Source organism: Canis lupus, chromosome 2 (assembly GCF_048164855.1).
Source record: "Canis lupus baileyi chromosome 2, mCanLup2.hap1, whole genome shotgun sequence".
Classification (NCBI taxonomy): domain Eukaryota; kingdom Metazoa; phylum Chordata; class Mammalia; order Carnivora; family Canidae; genus Canis; species Canis lupus.
In genome coordinates this window covers 30,183,662-30,202,360 of record NC_132839.1, presented here as the reverse complement: position 1 = coordinate 30,202,360, position 18,699 = coordinate 30,183,662, and the positions used below count along the sequence as shown (strand labels likewise).

Below are 18,699 nucleotides of genomic sequence, written 5' to 3'. Positions count from 1 at the left end.
AACTACAATGAGGTAGCAGCTGACAACTGTCTGGAATAGCTGAAATTAAGAACTCAAGAAACAACAAGTGTTGACAAGGATGTGGAGACAGAAGAACCTTCATGCACTGTTAATGGGAGTACAAACTGGTGCAGTCACTGTGGAAGGCAGTATGGAGTCCTCTCAAAAAATTAAAAATAGAATTGCCCTACATTCTAGTAATTCTAGTAACTAATTCTAGTAATCACACCACCAGTATTTACCCAAAGAATAGGAAAGCACCAATTCAAATGGATATATGCAGCTGTATGTTTACTCTAGCATTATTAACAGTAGCCAAATTATGAAAGCAGCCGAGGTGTCCATTGTTAGATAAATAAAGAAGATGTTGTATATATATATGTATACACACACTCATACACACACACACACACACACACACACACACACATAATGGAATATTATTTAGCTAAAAAAAAAAAAAAAGAAAAAACAGAGACAAACCAAAAAGCAGACTCTTAACTACAGAGACCAGATGGTTACCAGAGAAGAGGTGGATGGGGAGATTTCACTTAACTTGATGAGCACTGAATAAAATACAGAATTATCAAATCTGTATCCCTAAAACTAATGCTGTACATTGAAAACTAATATAATGCTGCATGTTAACTACACCGGAATTAAAATAAATATTACAAAATTTTAAAAGCTATGGTTTAAAGGAGCAACTAGGATATAGAAGAGTAAGCCTGAGAATTCTGCCAAGCAGTGGGAAAGCTGCTGGAATCTTCACCCAGTGGGAGTTCTAATAGACAAAGGAGGTACACTTTCCCTTCACCTCCAAAGTACAGACCAGCGCACAGTCTGTGTACCCTGACTGGCCCGCCACCTGAGTGAGCCCCAACCCCTAGCCCCCAGCAGCCCCAGTTGTCCCACAAGGGCACCCACAGGGCAGTGCACACTGCAACACCTCTGGTTAGTTAGTGTTCACTGCAGCCCTAAGTTTTATACCAAGGTGACAAAGGTGCAAAGCTCCCCACCACTCAGGCTCACAACACTTCAGCTTCAGAAGGCTTGCTAGGGCACCTTGGGGCAAAGCACACAGGGACTTCTCAGTTGACATCTTCAGGTCAGGCCACTCTGCCAGGGTACTTCCTGTGCAGAGCACCCTGAGAACCCTAGGCCCTTGCCTGCATTAGTTTCAGCTACCCAGGGCACCCCCTTTGGAGAGTACCCTGAATATTCATGCCCATGCCAGCCCGGGCTCTAGTAACCTGGCCAGGGCAACACTTGCTGAACATCTAGGGATACCCCAGCTTGCACCCAATTCAGCTTCAGCTGTCCTGCCAAGGCACATTTTGTAGTAATGTGCAGGGACCACACCAGTCCTTGCCCATTCCAGCTTTAGCTGTCACACCAGGCCACCCGCTACATAAAGCACCTCAGGACCTGGAAAACACCCTGATTTACATCAACTTCAGCTGCAGCTATCCTACCAAGGCACCCTCTGCACAGAGAGTTCAAGGACCTCCTAGCCCACACACTGCATCAGCTACAGCCACCCTGCCAAAGCAACCCCTGCAGAAAGATTCCTGGCTTGCACCCACTTCAGCTTATCTGTCCTGTCAGATGCTCACTACATGGAAACCCCACAGACCCCACCTCATGCCAGCCAGTGCCCCCACCAGCCAGCAAAAGTCGTCAAGCACACAGTTCACATCAGAGAAAATCATACACAAGACCATTCCTTCACATTTAGAAGTAGCTGTTCTGCCTTATCCATAGAATCAAACACAGAAAATCAAGCAAACTGGGGAAACAGAAGAACATGCTCAAAAAAAAAAGTAAAGAAAAAGAGCTAACTGAAAAAGAGCTAAACAATATGCCTGATAAAGAATATAATGACTGTAAATATATTCACTGGGCTGGAGAGAAGCATGGAAGAACTTAGTGAGACTTCTATAAACAAATGGAAAATAATAAAATGTACCAATCAGGGGATCCCTGGGTGGCTCAGCAGTTTAGCACCTGCCTTCGGCCCAGGGCGTGATCCTAGAATCCCAGGATCGATTCCCACGTCCGGCTCCCCACATGAAGCTTGCTTCTCCCTCTGCCTGTGTTGTGTCTCTGCCTCTGTGTGTGTGTGTGTGTGTGTGTATCTCATTAATAAATAAATAAATCTTTTTTAAAATTTTAAAAATTTTTAAAAATTTAAAAAAATAAAATGGACCAATCCGAGTTGAAGAACACAGTAACTGAAATTAAAAAAAAAAAAAAAGCACACACTATACGGAATCAATAGTAGATTGGCAGGTGCAGCAAAACATATCTCAATCTTGAAGGGAGGGTAATGGAAAACACAGGAAAAAGAGAAAAGAATTTCAAAAATGAGAATAGGTTAAAGGATCTCTAGGACAACATCAAGTGAACAAACACTCACATTATATGGATCCCAGAGGAAGAAGAGAGAAAGGGGTAAAAAAATCTTATGTAAATAAATAATAGCTGAAATAAATATAAATGTAAATAAATAATAGCCTAGGTAAGGAAACAGACATCCAAGTCTAAGAAGCACACAGAATTCCAAATGGGATTAATCAAAGAAGGCCATACATGACATGTAATAATTAGGTTAAAGGCAGAGTGAGAATCTTACAAGCACGAAGACAGAAACAAAAAGTTACCTATAAGAGAAAACCTGTAAGGTTATCAGTGAATTTTTCAGCAGAAACTTTGCGGCCAGAAGAAAGTGGCATGATAGATACAAGTGATTAAAGAAAAAAACCCTACAACCAAGAATACTTCAACAATTAACATTCAGATTTGAAGGAGAAATCTGTCTTTCCAGACAAAAGACAAAAGAGTTTATCACCACTAATTCAGCCTTATAAGAAAAGCTAAAGGGAATTCTCTCACGTGCAAAAATAAATAAATTTTTAAAAATCTAATAAATAAAATTTAAAAAGGGCTAAAGTAAAAAGGAAAAAAAAGGACTTTTGTCTTTTTGGTGGGTTTTTTTTTTTTTTTTTTTTTAGAATATGTTTGAACTTAGGGCAGCCTGGGTGGCACAGTGGTTTAGCGCCACATTTGGCCCAGGGTGTGATCCTGGAGACCTGGGATCCAGTCCCACATTGGGCTCCCTGCATGGAGCCTGCTTCTCCCTCTGCCTGTGTCTCTGATTCTCTCTCTCTCTCCCTCTCTCTAGTCTCTCATGAATAAATAAAAAAATAAAATCTTTTAAAAAAATAATATGTTTGAACTTAAAAGATCATCAAATTAGTATAGACTGTTACTTATTTAGTATGCTATATATGAACCTTATGGTAATCATAAACCCAGAACCTCTGATAGATACAAAAAAAATAGAAAGAAAAATAAATACATAAGAGAAGAAGAAAGAAACAAAAAGGATTAGAACCAGGGAGCCTGGCTCAGTCAATTAAGCATCTGCCTTCAGCTGGGGTCAAATCCCACGGTTCTGGGATCAAGCCCCACAGTGAGCTCCCTGCTCAGTGGGGAGACTGCTTCTCCCTCTCTCTCTGCCTGCAGCTCCCCCTGCTTATGCTCCCTGTCAAATAAATAAATAAAATCTTTTTAAAAAGAACTAGAACTATAAACAAAAACAACCAGAAAATAAATTTTAAAATGCCAATAAGTATATACCTATCAATAATTAAACATAAATGGCCTAAATTTTCTAATCAAAAGACATAAAATAGCTGAATGCATTCAAAAACCAAGACCCATCTACATACTGCCTACAAAAGACTCTTAACCTAAAGATACAGACAGATTGAAGCAAAGAGATAGAAAAATATTTACCATGCAAATGGAACTGAAAAAAAAAAAAAACAGGGTAGCAATACTTTTATCAGACAAAATAAACTTTAAAGCAAACACTGTAACAAGAGTAAAGGGCATTACATAACGATAGAGTGATCAATACTACAAGATGTAACTATTGTAAATATCAATGCACTCAACATGGGAGCACCTAAATTCATAAGGCAAATATTTATAGGAATAAAGAATGAAAATGATGGCAATGCAATAATAATAAAGGACTGTAACATCCATTTACAACAATGGATAGATCATCCAGGCAGAAAATCAAGGAGGAAACAGTCTCTCAATGAAACAATGGACATACAGATATATACAGAACATTCCATCCCAAAACAACAAAATACATGTTCAAGTTAATATAGAACATTCTCTAGAAGAGATCCTATATTAGGCCATAAAACAAACCTCAATGAATTTAAGAAGAATGAGATCACACCACGCATGGCTTTTTTTTTTTTTTTTTTAATCACAATAGTATGAAACTAGGGATCCCTGGGTGGCACAGCAGTTTGGCGCCTGCCTTTGGCCCCGGACGCAATCCTGGAGACCCAGGATCGAATCCCACATCGGGCTCCCGGTGCATGGAGCCTGCTTCTCCCTCTGCCTGTGTCTTTGCCTCTCTCTCTCTCTCTCTCTCTCTGTATGACTATCGTAGATAAAAAAAAACAAAAACAAAACAAAACAAAAAAAAACAATAGTATGAAACTAGAAATAAATCACAAGAAAGAACTCGGAAAAAAATATAAACATGAGGAGACAAAACAACGTAATACTAAACAACAGTGGATCAGTGAAGCAATAAAAGAAGAAATAAAAAAATAATGGAGACAAATGAAAATTAGACAAAACAGGGATGCTTGGGTAGCTCAGCAGTTGAGTGCCTGCCTTTGGCCCCAGGTGTGATCCTGGAGTCCCTGGATCTAGTCCCACATCAGGCTCCGTGCATGGAGCCTACTTCTCCCTCTGCCTGTGTCTCTGCCTCTCTCTGTGTCTCTCATGAATAAACAAATAAAATCTTTTTTAAAAAATTAAAACAAAACAGTCCAAAATCTTTGGGACACAGCAAGGGCATTTCTGAGAGGAAATACATAACAATGCAGGCCTACTTTCAGAAACAAGAAAAAGTTCAAATAAACAATCTAATCTTGTAACTAAAAGAACTACCAAAAGAACAGCAAAGCCCGAGGTGAGTAGAGGAAGGAAATAATAAAGATCAGGGCAGAAATAAATGACACAGAGACTAAAAAACAATAGAGAAAAATCAATAAAACCAAGAGGTGGTTCTTTGAAAAGATAAACAAAATGGATGAACTTTTACCCAGTCTCATCCAGAAAAAAAGGAGAAAGGATCCAAATAAATAAGATTAGACAGAGGAGAAATAACAACTGACACCACAAAAATACAAAGTATTATAAGAGAATACTACAAAAAAGTATATGCCAACAAATTGGGACAACCTAGAAGAAATGAGTATATTCCTACAAACATACAATCTTCCAAAATTGAACCAAAAAGAAATAGAAAATCCGAACAGACCAATTACAAGTAATAAAATTGAATTGGTAATCAAAAAATTACCAAAAATAAAAGTCCAGGACCAAATGGATTCAAAGGGGAACTCTACCAGAAGAGTTAATACTAGGGCACCTGGCTGGCTCAGTCAGTAGAAAATGTGACTCTTCCTCAGAGTTTTAAGTTCAAGCCCTACGGTGGATGTAGAGATTACTTAAAAATAAAATCTTAAAAAAAAAAAAAGAGTTAATACCCATTCTCTTCAAACAATTCCAAAAATTAAAAGAGTAATGAAAGCTCCAAATACATTCTATAAGGCCAGCATTACCTGTTATGAAAACTAGACAGACACCACAATAAAAGAAAACTACAGGGTAATATATCTGATGAACATAGATGCAAAAGTCCTCAACAAAATATTATCAAGCCATATTCAACTGTGTATATATATGTACACATATTTATTTAGTTTTTATTTATTTTTTTAAAGATTTTTTTATTTATTCATTCATGAGAGACACAGAGAGAGAGGCAGAGGCACAGGCAGAGGGAGGAGAAGCAGGCTCAAGGCAGGGAGCCCGATGGCAGGAATCGATCCTGGGACTCCAGGATCACGCCCTGCGCCAAAGGCAGGCGCCAAACGGCTGAGCCACCCAGGGATCCCTATTTAGTTTTTATTTAAATTCCAGTTAACAGGGAGTCTGGGTGGCTCAGTGGTTGAGCATCTGCCTTCCACTCTGGGTATGATGCCAGGTCCGGGGATCAAGCCCCGCATCAGGCTCCCTGCGAAGAGGAGCTTCTCCCTCTGCCTATGTCTCTGCCTCTCTCTTTGTGTGTCTCATGAATAAATAAATAAAATCTTAAAAAACAAAAATAAAAAATAAATTCCAGTTAACATACAGTGTAGTATTAGTTGCAGGGGTGGAATTTAGTGATTCAATTCTTACATACAGCACTTGGTGCTCATCACAAGTGTACTCCTTCATCTCCATCACCTATTTAGCCCATCACTCCACCCACCTCCCTTCTGGTAACCATCACTTTGTTTTCAATAATTAAGAGGTTCTTTCTTGGGACATCTGAGTAGCTCAGCAGCTCAGTGTCTGCCTTTGGCTCTGGGCATGAGCTCCACACGGAGCCTGCCTCTCCCTCTGCCTGTATCTCTGCCTCTCTCTTTCTATGTCTCTCATGAATAAATAAAATATTAAAAAAAAAAAAGTTTCTTTCTTGGTTTGCCTCTTCTCTCCCTGCTCCACCCCAGCTCATTTGTTATGTTTCTTAAATTCCACATATGAGTGAAATCATATGGTATTCATCTTTCTTGGACTTATTTCACTCAGCATATCTCTACAACCATCTGCATCATTACAAACAGGAAGACTTCATTCTTTTTAATGCCGGAGTAATATTCCATTGTGTATACACAAACACACACACACCCCACATCTTTATCCATTCATCAGTTGGTGGATATTTGGGCTCTTTCCATAATTTGGCTATTGTTGATAATGCTGCTATAAACATCAGGGTGCATGTATACCTTCGAATTAGTATTTTTGGATCCTTTGGGTAAATACCTAGTAGTGCAATTGTTGGGTTGTAGGGTAGCTCTATTTTTACTTTTTGAGGAAGTGCCATATCCATACTGTTTTCCAGAGCGGCCGCACCAGTTTGCATTCCCACCAACAGTGTAAGATGGTTTCCCCTTCTCTACAACCTCACCAACACCTGTTCTTTATTGTGTTGTTAATTTTAGCCATTCTGACTGGTGGGAGGTGATACCTCATTGTAATTTTTATATTGCCCTGATGATGTTGCTTATGTGTCTATTTCTGTGCTAGCACCATACTACCTTGATCACTACGGCTTTATAATACAACTTGAGGTCCAGAAGAACTATGATGCTTCCAGTGTTGTTGTGGTTTTTTTTTTTCCAAGGTTGCTTGGTTATTTGGGGTTTTTTATGGTTCCATACAAATTTTAAGATTGTTTGTTCTAGCTTTGTGAAAAATGCTCATGGTATTTTGATGGTATTGCATTAAATGTGTAGATTGCTTTGGATAATATAGACATTTTAACAATGTTTGTTCTTCTAACCCATGAGCATGGAAGGTTTTTCCATTTCTTTGTGTCTTCTTCAATCTCTTTCATAAGTTCTAGTTTTCAGAATAGAGATCTTTTACCTCCTAAGTTAGGTTTATTCCTAGGTATCTGATGGATTTTGGTGCAATTGTAAATGGGATCATCCATTCCTTGATTTCTCTTTCTGCTGCTTCATTATTAGTGTATAGAAATCCAACAGATTTCTATAGATTGTTTTTTTTTTTTTTTTTTTTTTTGTAGATTGCTTTTCTATCCTTCCTGCAACTTTACTGAATTTGTGTATCAGTTCTAGCAATTTTTGGTGGGGTCTTTTGGGTTTTCTATATAAAACATCATGTCATCTGCAAATAGTGGAAATTTGACTTCCTCCTTGCCAGTCTGGATGCCTTTTACTTCTTTGTTGTCTGATTCCTGAAGCTAGAACTTCCAGTACTAGTTATGAGAGTGGTTATCTCTTTTTCCTGACCAGAAGGAAAAGCTGTTTTTCCCCCACTAAAGATGAAATTACCCTATGGGGTTTTCATATATGGCCTTCATTATATTACAGTATGTTACCTCTAATCCTACTTTCTTGAGGGTTATTGCATTTATGTTCATCACCATCTGGTCCAGTGTGTTATTCAATGCCATTGTTTTCTTGATTTTCTGCTTACGTGATGATGTGTGCACTGATATAAGTGGAGTGTTAAATAAAGTCCCCTACTATTATTGTATTATTATCAACAAGTTCCTTTATGTTTGTTATTGTTTTATGTATTTGGGTGCTCCCATGTTAGGTGCATAAATATTTGGAATTGTTCATCTTGTTGGACTGACTCCTTTGTTATAATATAGTGCCTTTCTTCTCCTCTTATTATAGTCTTTGATTTAAAGTCTAGTTTGTCAGGGCACCTGGGCAACTCAGTGGTTGAGCGTCTGCCTTTGGCTCAGGTCATGATCCTGGGGTACTGGGATCGAGTCCCACATGCTTCTCCCTCTGCCTGTGTCTCTGCCTCTGTGTGTGTGTGTGTGTGTGTGTGTGTGTCATGAATAAATAAATAAATAAAATCTTTAAAAAAATAAATAAAGTCTAGTTTGACCAATAGAAGTATTGCTACTCTGGCTTTCTTTTAATTCCATCTGCATGATAAATGTTTCCCCATCCTCTTACTTTGACTCTGCAGGTATCTTTTGGTCTAAAATGAGTCTCATAGTCAGCATATAGATGGATCTTGTTTGGTTTTTTATCCATTCTGACATCCTATGTCTTTTGATTGGACTGTTTAGTCCATTTACATTCAGAGTAATTATTGACATATGTGTACATAGTGCCTTTTTACTTGTTTTGTCATTGTTTTTGGACATTTTCTCTGCTCCATTCTTGTCTTTACCATTTTTGGTGTCTCCTTTCTACTCAACGAGTTCCCTTTGATATTTCTTGCAGTGCTGGTTTAGTGGTCACAAACTCCTTTAGTTTTTGTTTGGGAAACTCTTTATCTCTCCTATTCTGAATTATAGTGTTGCTGGATAGAGTATTCCTGGCTGCAGATGCTTGCTTCAGCAGTTTAAATATATCATGCCACTCTCACTGGTTTGTCAAGTTTCTGTTGAGATCTGCAGCTAGACAGATGGGTCTTCTCTTGTAAGGAATTTCTTTTGTCTTGCTGCTTTTAAGATTTTCTCTTTATTGCTATATTTTGCAAATTTAATTACAACATGCCTTGGTGTTGGCCTGCGTTTATTGATTTTGATGGGAGTTCTCTGTGCATACTGGATCTGGATTATCTGTTTCCTTCCCCAGATTAGGTAAATTTTCAGCTATTATTTCTTCAAATTTTCTGCCCCCTTTTCTCTCTGTCTTCTGGGATTCCTATAATGTTAATGTTACTATGTTTGTTTGCTGAAACCAATGAGTTCCCTAAGTCTTCTCATGTTCCATAATTCTCTCTTTTGTTCAGCTTCAATATTTTCCATTATTTTATCTTCCATATCACTATTCATTCCTCTGCTTCTTCCAGCCTTATGTTCATCACATAAAGCCTGTTTTGAATCTCAGTTGTTCCATTTTTCATGTCTGCTTTTTAACTCTTTTACCTTTGCAGTAAGGGCTTACCTGAAGTCTTCCATTCTTTTCTTAGGCCAAGAGAGTACTCTTGTGATTGCTACTTTACATTTTCCAACAGCCATGTTACTTCTGTTTTGCTTAGATCTCTGGCTATGACCTTATATTGTTCTTTCATGTGGGATAAATTCCTCTCCCTTAGCATTGTCTCTGTCTTCTGTGTATTGTTTCCTGCTCCTGAGAGTGATTGCTTTGTGAAGAAGAGGCCATATAGTGTCCAAGGCCAGGCTTCAGAGAGTGTCTCTGATATGGGCCGCATACACTCTGCTGTTGTGTTTTGGCTGCTCTATGCCTCAGCCCAGTCATCTGGAGAGGCTCTCCTTGCCTGCAATGAGCAGTGTTTGGTTCTTGGCCAAAACATAATTAGTTTTAACTAGGTGTACAGTGGTGTGCTTATTAAATGAGATCTGATACTACTTCTACAAGAACCGAAACCCTGCAGAACTCTCTGATCAAGATATATGGTGGGTCAGTAGTTTCCGCTAGTCTTCTGGGGAAGGGGCCTGCCCTGCTGGGACTGAAGCAAACTAGAGGTAGAAGGGAAATACCTCCATATCACAGGGTTATGGGACCTGGTATAAGTAGATTAGGCAGCCAGTGTTGGTGCTGTGCTGCTTATCGCAAGTGACTCTGTTTATGCTGAGGGGTAGGGGAGGGAAATCCCAGCCTGCCCTTTGTTCCTGGAGAGGCGTCTCTGTGAATGCTACCTCTCAGAGATGCTCTCCAAGAAGAGGGAATAATCCCCACCCTGCCCATGTTTCCAAAGAATCATTCAGATAACTATTTCTACACTGTGTGTCCCTGGCTTGTTTGCCTACCTTGGTTCTATCCCAAGCCAAGCCCACAGACATTTAAAACTGTAGTCTTTAAGCCGCACTTGTGGCCAGAATTCATGAAAATCAGCTCCTTTAGTTTTTCCAGCCAATGGCTTTGGGGAAATGTTCTCCTTGTGCATCTCCCTCCGTGTTCCTCTGTCTCTCACCTTTCCCCCCAAGAGGGGCTCCCTCCCTTTTGCATCACCTGTGATCTTTGTCCCCCAAACCATATCTCCACACTTCCTACCTTCTTCAGTGTGGCTTCTTCTCTCTCTTTAGTTGTGTCGGTAGTTCTGCCAGTCTTCAGGTTGATTTCTGGGACATTTAGAATGATTTAATAGTTATCTAGTACTGTTCAAGGGATGAGTCAAGCTTAGGGTCCTCCTATTTTGCCACCCCCATCTTAGCTCCCTCTTTCAATAATATATTAAAAAGATCATTTACCACAATCAAGTGTGATTTATTCTGGGGACACAAAGATGGTTAATCTTTCACAAATCAATCAACCTGATACACCACATAAACAAAACTAAGGATAAAAATCACATGATTGGGGCACCTAGGTGGCTAAGTTAGTTAAGCATCTGACTCCAATTTGGGTCATGATCTCAGAGTCCTGGGATCAAGCCTTGTGTCAGGTTCCCTGCTTCTCCCTCTACTCCTCTTCCCTGCTTGTGATATCTCTCTCTCTCTCTTTCAAATAAATAAATAAAATCTTTCTTAAAATCATATGATTATCTCAACAGATGCAGGAAAAGCATCTGACAATATTCAACAGTCATTCATAATAAAAAAATTATCAGCAAAGTGGGGTTAGAGGGAATATACCTCAACATAATAAAGGTCATGTATGAAATACTCACAGCTAAAATGATCATATCCAGTGGTGAAAATGTGAGAGCTTTGCCTCTAAGGTCAGGAACAAGACAAGAATATTCACTCTCATCACCATTATTCAACATACTACTGCAAGTGCTAGCCACTGGACCAAAAAAAAAAAAAAAAAAGAAAGAAAGAAAAATAAATAAGAGACATCCATATTGGTAAAGAAGTAAAACTGCCACTATTTACAGACAACATGATACTCTAAATAGAAAATTCCTAAAGATTCCATCAAACAACTGCTTGCAGTAATAAATGAACTCAGTCAAATGCAGGATGCAAAACTAACAGCCAGAAATTGGTAGTGTTTCTATATATTAATAATGAAGCACCAGAAAGAGAAATTAAGAAAAAAAAAAACAACTACCATTTACAACTGCACTAGAAGGAATAAAATACCTAAGAATACATTAACCAAGAGGTGAAATATCTGTACTCTGAAAACCATAAAAAGCTTATGAAAGAAACTGAATATGACACAAATGGATATATTCCATGCCCATGGAATGGAAGAATGAATATGGTTTTTTTTTTTTTTTTTAGAATGAATATTGTTAAAATGTCCTCATTACCCAAAGCAATCCACAGATTCAGTGCAATCACTAACAAAATACCAACACCATTTTTCAAAGAACTAGAACAAATAATTCTAAAATTTGTGTAGAACCACAGAAGACCCCAAATAGCCAAAGATATCTTGAGAAAGAAAAGTAAAGCTGGAGCTATCACAATTCTGGGCTTCAAGTTATATTACAAAGCTGCAGTAATCAAAAGAGTACGGTACTGGCACAAAGACAGATACATAGATCAATGGAACAGAATAAAAAACCTAGAAAAGAAAAAGAATAGAAAACTCAGAAATAAATCCACAGATTAAATGGTCAATTAATCTATGACAAAGGAGGCAAGAGTATACAATGGGGAAAAGACATTCTCTTCAGCAAATGGTGCAGGGAAAATCAGACAGCTACATGTAAAAGAATGAAACTGGACCTTTCAACACCATATACAAAAATAAACTCAAAATAGATAAAGATCTTAATGTGAGACCTGAAACCCTAAAAATCCTACAAAAGAACAGAGAAATTTCTTTGACATTGGCCATAGGAACATTTTTCTAGATATGTCTCCTAAGGTAAGGGAAAACAAAAGCAAAACTAAACTACTGGGACTACATCAGAAGAAAAAGCTTTACACAACAAAGGAAATAATCAACAAAACAAAAAGGCAACCTACTGAATAGGAGAAGATATTTACAAATGATGTATCTGATAAGAGATCAATATTCAAAATAGATAAAGAAATTATACAACTTCACATAAAAGTAACAATCTGATTTAAAATGGGCAGAAGACTAAATAGGCATTTTTCCAAGAAGACATAGATGGCCAACAGACACATGAAAATAAGCTCAACACCACTAATCATGAAGGAAATGCAAATCAAAACCACAGTTCTCGTCATCTCACACCTATTAAAATAACTAAAATAAAAATGAAAGAAATAAGTGTTGGCAAGGATGTGGAAAAAAAGGAACCCTCCTGCACTACTGATGGGAATGTTAATTGGTACAGCCACCATGTAAAATAGTATAGAGGCTTCCTCAAAAAATTAAAAGTAGAAAATACCATGGGATCCAGGAATTCCACTGAATTCCACTGTTGTTTACTGCAACATTATTTATAATAGCCAAACTATGAAAGCAGCCAAGTGTTCACTGTTTGATCAATAAAGATGTCACACACACACACACACACACACACTGAACTATTTATTATTCAGCCATAAAAAAGAATGAGATCTTGCCATCTGCAACAACATGGATGGAGCTAGAGAATATAATGCTAAGGGAAGTCAGTCAGTCAGAGAAAGACAAATATCACATGATCTCACTTATATGTGGAATTTAAGAAACAAAACAAACCAGCAAAGGGAAAAAAAAGAGAAAGTGGGAGAGGTAGACCAAGAAACAGACTCTTAACCATAAAGAACAAATCTCTTTAACCAGAGGGAGGTGAGTGGGGGGATAGGAGAAATAGGTGATGGGGATTAAAGCGTACAGTTATCATGATGAAAAAGTAAATAAGTGCTCACTTCAGCAGCACATATACTAAAAATAAATACAAGAAAATGAAAGAAAAATTATTTATCCAAAAAGTAAATTACAGTCTCTTTATGAAGGATACACTCTACAAAACACAAGGAAATTTGGGGATTTTTTCCAATATATATTTTCAAATACTTTCAGGTTAATTTTCAAATTAAAATCAAGGGTAACAATATTAATATCAAATTATAAATTAAAGCAAAAAAATTAGTGGAATCTAAAATAAATAAACAAAACGCAGAGTCAGACCTATAAATACAGAACAAACTGATGGTTTCCAAAGGGGAAAGAGTTGGGAGATTAGGCAAAATGGGTGAAGGACAGTAGGAGACAAAGCTTCCAGTTATGGAATGACTGAGTCATGGGAATAAAAGGCAAAGCATAAAGTATATAGTTAATGATAATGCAATAGCAATTCATGGGGACAGATGGTAGTTACACTTGTGATGAGCATAACACAATGTATAAACTTGTTGAATTATTACATTGTACACTCCAAACAAATGTAATATTGCATTAAATATACTCAAAAGTGGGGATCCCTGGATGGCTCAGCGGTTTGGCGCCTGCCTTCGGCCCAGGGCATGATCCTGGAGTCCTGGGATCGAGTCCCACGTCAGGCTCCCGGTATGGAGCCTGCTTCTCCCTCTGCCTGTGTCTCTGCCTCTCTCTCTTTCTCTATGTCTATCATGAATAAATAAATAAGAGCTCTTTAAAAAAACTATTAAAAATAATAATAAATAAGTAAATAAATATACTCAAAAGTTTAAAAAAATAAAAATAGGTATTAAAACTCAAAAATTTTTTAAAAAGCGTAAGTCAATGTTTTTTTATATATACAGAGTTGTGGCAACATCACTAAAATCTAATTTTAAAACACTTTCCTCCCCACTAAAGAAACTCCATACTCATTAGCTGTCACTCCTCATTCTCCCCATCTCCAGCCCTAAGCAACCACTAATCCAAATTCTGTTTCTATAGATTTGCTCATTATAATTACAAAAATGTAATTATACAATATGCAGGCTTTTGTGACTGGTTTCTTTTACTTGGGTAAAGTTTTCAAGGTTCATTCATGTTATAATACATATCAGTACTTTATTTTCATTGCCAAATAATATTCTACTGTACAGATATACCATATTTTATTTGTTCATCCTTCAGTTATTGAACACATTTGGTTTGTTTCTACTTTTTGGTTGCTATAAATATGCTGTTATGAACATTTCTGTATCAGTATGTGGACATATGTTTATTCCTCTTGGTATATAATTTAGAGTGGGAATGCTGGGCCAAATGGTTAATTCAATGTCTACCTTTTTGAGGAACTGCCAAACTGTCTTCCAAAGCAGCTATACCATTTACATTCTCATCCACAATAGGTGAGAGCTCCAATTACTCCAAACCCTCATCAACACTTATTTTCCATCTTTTTTATTATAGCCAGCTTAGTAGATTTATAATATTGAGGTTTGTTTTTTTAAAGATTTATTTATTTATTACTTTAGAGAGAGAGAGCATGGAGAGGAGGAGCACAGAAAGAGGAGAGAGAGAGAATCTCAAGCAGACTCTCCACTGAGTGCGGAGCCTGACGCGAGGCTGGATCTCATGACCCTGAGACCATGACCTGAGCTGAAATCAAGAGTCAGACTCTCAACTGACTGCACCACCCGGGTGCCCCTGAGGTTTCTTTTAATAACCCTTACTTTTATAAAACATTTCAGATTTCAAATTTGTACCATTTTCCTGGAAGGCAGTATGATCACATATCAAAAGGCTTAACAATGCCAACATACTTTGAGCCAGCAATTCCAATTTTAGAAATTTACCCTAAGTAAATAATCATGGACATGGTATAAAGAACTAGCTACACAGATTTACCACTGTGTTGTTTCTATAATTCAGGCTTAAGAGCTAGATAAGGTCTACTTAATTCCCCTTCCTACTTTCAGTGAGCAATCCAGTGGCTTCCCTATAACTTCTGGCTTCATTTTGATTTCTGTTGAATACTCATTCTCTGTATACAAACTGTTCCTTTATCACCATCTGGGTTTTGACTCAAACATCAGACCTGGTTTTTCTTGACTTCTCCCAATAAAACACTGCCAGTGACATCACACAGCTGTGTGCCAGCAAGATTCAAAGCTTAATGGGGAAAAGCTTATATTGCCAAATTACTAGAATATAAATATGAAATACTCCTGTTCTATTAAAAGTCTCAGTCATTTCTACCATCTCTACCTCTCTCATTCATGCTTTAGTCTTCTGCCTTATAGTCTGACCCTCTCTCTCCACACTCAGTCCCTTATCCACTTCATTCTCCTCTCTTCTACTTATAATTACTATTCATTTTAAACTATGTCTTTGTTTCTTTCAATCTATTTCCTCAGAGCTACACATTACATGTATAGATGTTAAGATGTTTTTCCCAACAAAGATAATTGACAAAATAACTTTTCTCATCCCGCTACATTTGTAACAGAAGAATACTGAACAAACCCTCAAGTCACCCAACAAATATTTTTCAAGTACTTTCTATAAGGTAAGCATAGTTCTTTGTGCTAGGGATTAACAATGAAAAAAACAGATGCAGTCCTACCCACAGGGAGTTTATACACTGATGACAAAAAACTTTTCAAAAGATACACATAAGATCATGTTCAGGAAGTAATGAATGCTAGGAGGGGAAAAAAAAAAAAGCAAGAGAATAGAGAATGGTGGAAGAATGTTATTTTAGAAAGGATACCAGGGACTGTCCAAGGAAGTGTCATTTAAGCAGAGATCTAAAGGAATAAAAGAACGAATTATGCAAGAATCAGAAAGAAGAGTGTCCTGGGTAGAGGAAACACTAAGAACAAAGGCCCCAAGGTTGTGATATGCTTAGAGAATTGGAGAATAGCTAAAAGAACAGTGAGTGGGGGCAGCCCCAGTCGCGCAGCGGTTTAGCGCCGCCTGCACCCTGGGGTGTGATCCTGGAGATCCGGGATCAAATCCCACATCAGGCTCCTGGTGCATGGAGCCTGCTTCTCCCTTTGCCTGTGTCTCTGCCTCTCTCTCTCTCTGTGACTATCATAAATAAATAAAAATTAAAAAAAATTAAAAAAAAAAAGAAAAGAAAAGAAACACAGAATGAGAGGCAGAGACACAGGCAGAGGGAGAAGCAGGCTCCATGCAGAGAGCCTGAAGTGGGACTTGATCCAGGATCTCCAGGATCATGCCCTGAGCTGCAGGTGGCGCTAAACCGCTGCGCCACCAGGGCTGCCCTATCCATTCATCTTTTATTTTTTTTTTTTTTTGTTTAAGATTTATTTATTTATGATAGACATGGAAAGAGAGAGAGAGAGAGAGGCAGAGACACAGGAGGAGGGAGAATCAGGATCCATGCTGGGAGCCTGATGTGGGACTCGATCCCGGGACTCCAGCATCGCGCCCTGGGCCAAAGGCAGGCGCTAAACCGCTGGGCCACCCAGGGATCCCCTCCATTCATCTTTTAATGGACATCTGAGTCTGTCCATAATTTGGCCATTCGAATCACTATGTTTGTATCCTTTGGATAAATAACTAGTAGTCCAATTGCTGGGTCATAGAGTAGTTATATTTTTAACTTTTTGAAGAGGCTCTATACTGTTTTCCAAAACGGCTGCACCAGTTTGCATTCCCACCAACAGTGTAAGAGGGTTGCCCATTCTCTGCATCCTTGCTAACATCAGTTGTTTTTAAATCTAGATTTTTAAAAATCATCTATAGTAGACTGAAGCCCTTGTTCAAACAAAAAAAGGTAGAGGAGGAATAATGTCAAAATAAGCATTCTATGTACATATTTTATATATATAATTATATATTATATATTAATATATTGTATATTATATATAATAATATATATATAGGACTCTTCCACGAATCAAGCCATTGGCTATAAATAAATATACTATATATTAGCACCTGTTATTTTTTCTTTCTTTTTTTTTTTTTTTTTTGATCAAGTGAGCAAGAAGCGGGTAAGGGGAAAGAAAAAGAATCTCAAGCAGACTCCATGCCCAGCATGAAGCCCAATGTGGAGCTCAATCCCACAACCCTAGGACCATGACCGAGGCCAAAATCAAGAGTCAGACACTTAATCAACTAAGCCATCCAGGTGCTCCTCTTAGCATCCATTATCAAAATGCCAATGATTTTCTGAAATTCTAATAGTATACAGAATTTGTCAAGGAAGTAACATTCCTGGGCAGCAAAATACAATTTCTGTGACACCAGCAACCATTTCTCTTTTGAAACTGTTGTCTTCCCTGGCTAGGATTTTATTTTAGACCAAGAGGGCCAAAATGCTTCTTCTAGAAATCACAGACCCTAACCTCCTCCTTTCTATGGTAACATAGCATAGCCCTTCGCTGTCTGAGCTACAGAAAAAACTGCTTTTAATTAACCATTAATTACTTGAATACAGCCTGCATTATGTGGAAAAATGTGTTACTTTCATCTTAATTTAAAATGAACGTCAGAGGTTCAAACTGGCAAGAAGATATACTTTATAAATGCACTTATATCATTATTCTTCAGAGAATTAGAAAAGAACTTCACTTTCCTATGGTTCTGTGGTGCTTGGAGTGGTAAAAAAATGTGCAAGATGATAAAATGGGGGCTTCTCTTTGAAGCTTTTTGCAGGACAAAAAAAATATTTTTTAATATAAGAGGTTTTTTTATTACTGTATGTAGTTATCTGAATATTGAAAAGTAAAATTCAGATGAAGTCTTACTGAGTGCTAATAAAGTCTATTGGAAATTTAAGGTCTTTGTGTTCTATTTGCTATAAATATATTAAAGTTATCTGAATTTGTGCACTAAATTAGATCAAATAGAAAATAGAAAAGATTTGTCACAGGTATAGAATGCATGACCAATAATATCAAGTTCAGCTATAAGAAAGAATGTTTATAAATATGGGGGAAAGTTGCCTCAATATTTTTATAATTTTATGTGCATTATTTTTCACATCTTAAAGCTGCCCAAGTATAGAAAAATACAGGACTTCAATAACAGTTACCAGCATGATTTGCTTTTATTACCTTTCTGTTCAAGACCCTTGTTTCCCCTTGTAGCATGTCAAATTGCCCCCAAAACCATATTATACAGCAGAGAAATGTTGTTCACACTTCACTGGCTATTGATTTACTTTATTTATTGGCACAAAATCAGCTTGAGATAAACATTTTGTCCCCCATTTCCACTATTGTAAGCGGTATACTTCATTGCGAAATAGGTAAGCCCAAATGTGCAGGGTCACAATTCGACATGGCTTTCTAATCAATGTGTGAAAAATTATCTAATGAATAATGGGTTGCACATTTCCACAAAC

At 37.6% G+C, this 18,699-nt stretch overlaps 1 protein-coding gene across 8 annotated transcripts in view; it reads right to left on the bottom strand.

The window, feature by feature from the left end:
* Nucleotides 1–18,699, bottom strand: part of WDR41 (WD repeat domain 41) — a 204,211-nt gene that overhangs the window by 165,731 nt on the left and 19,781 nt on the right. For 2 of the 8 annotated variants that reach the window (XM_072794278.1, XM_072794281.1), the window contains exon 2: nucleotides 10,605–10,672. The exons of the other annotated variants lie outside the window; for them this stretch is intronic. In XM_072794278.1, the coding sequence (XP_072650379.1) occupies nucleotides 10,605–10,672 (68 nt within the window). The remainder of the gene's footprint in view (nucleotides 1–10,604; nucleotides 10,673–18,699) is intronic. 8 annotated transcript variants of the gene reach the window in all.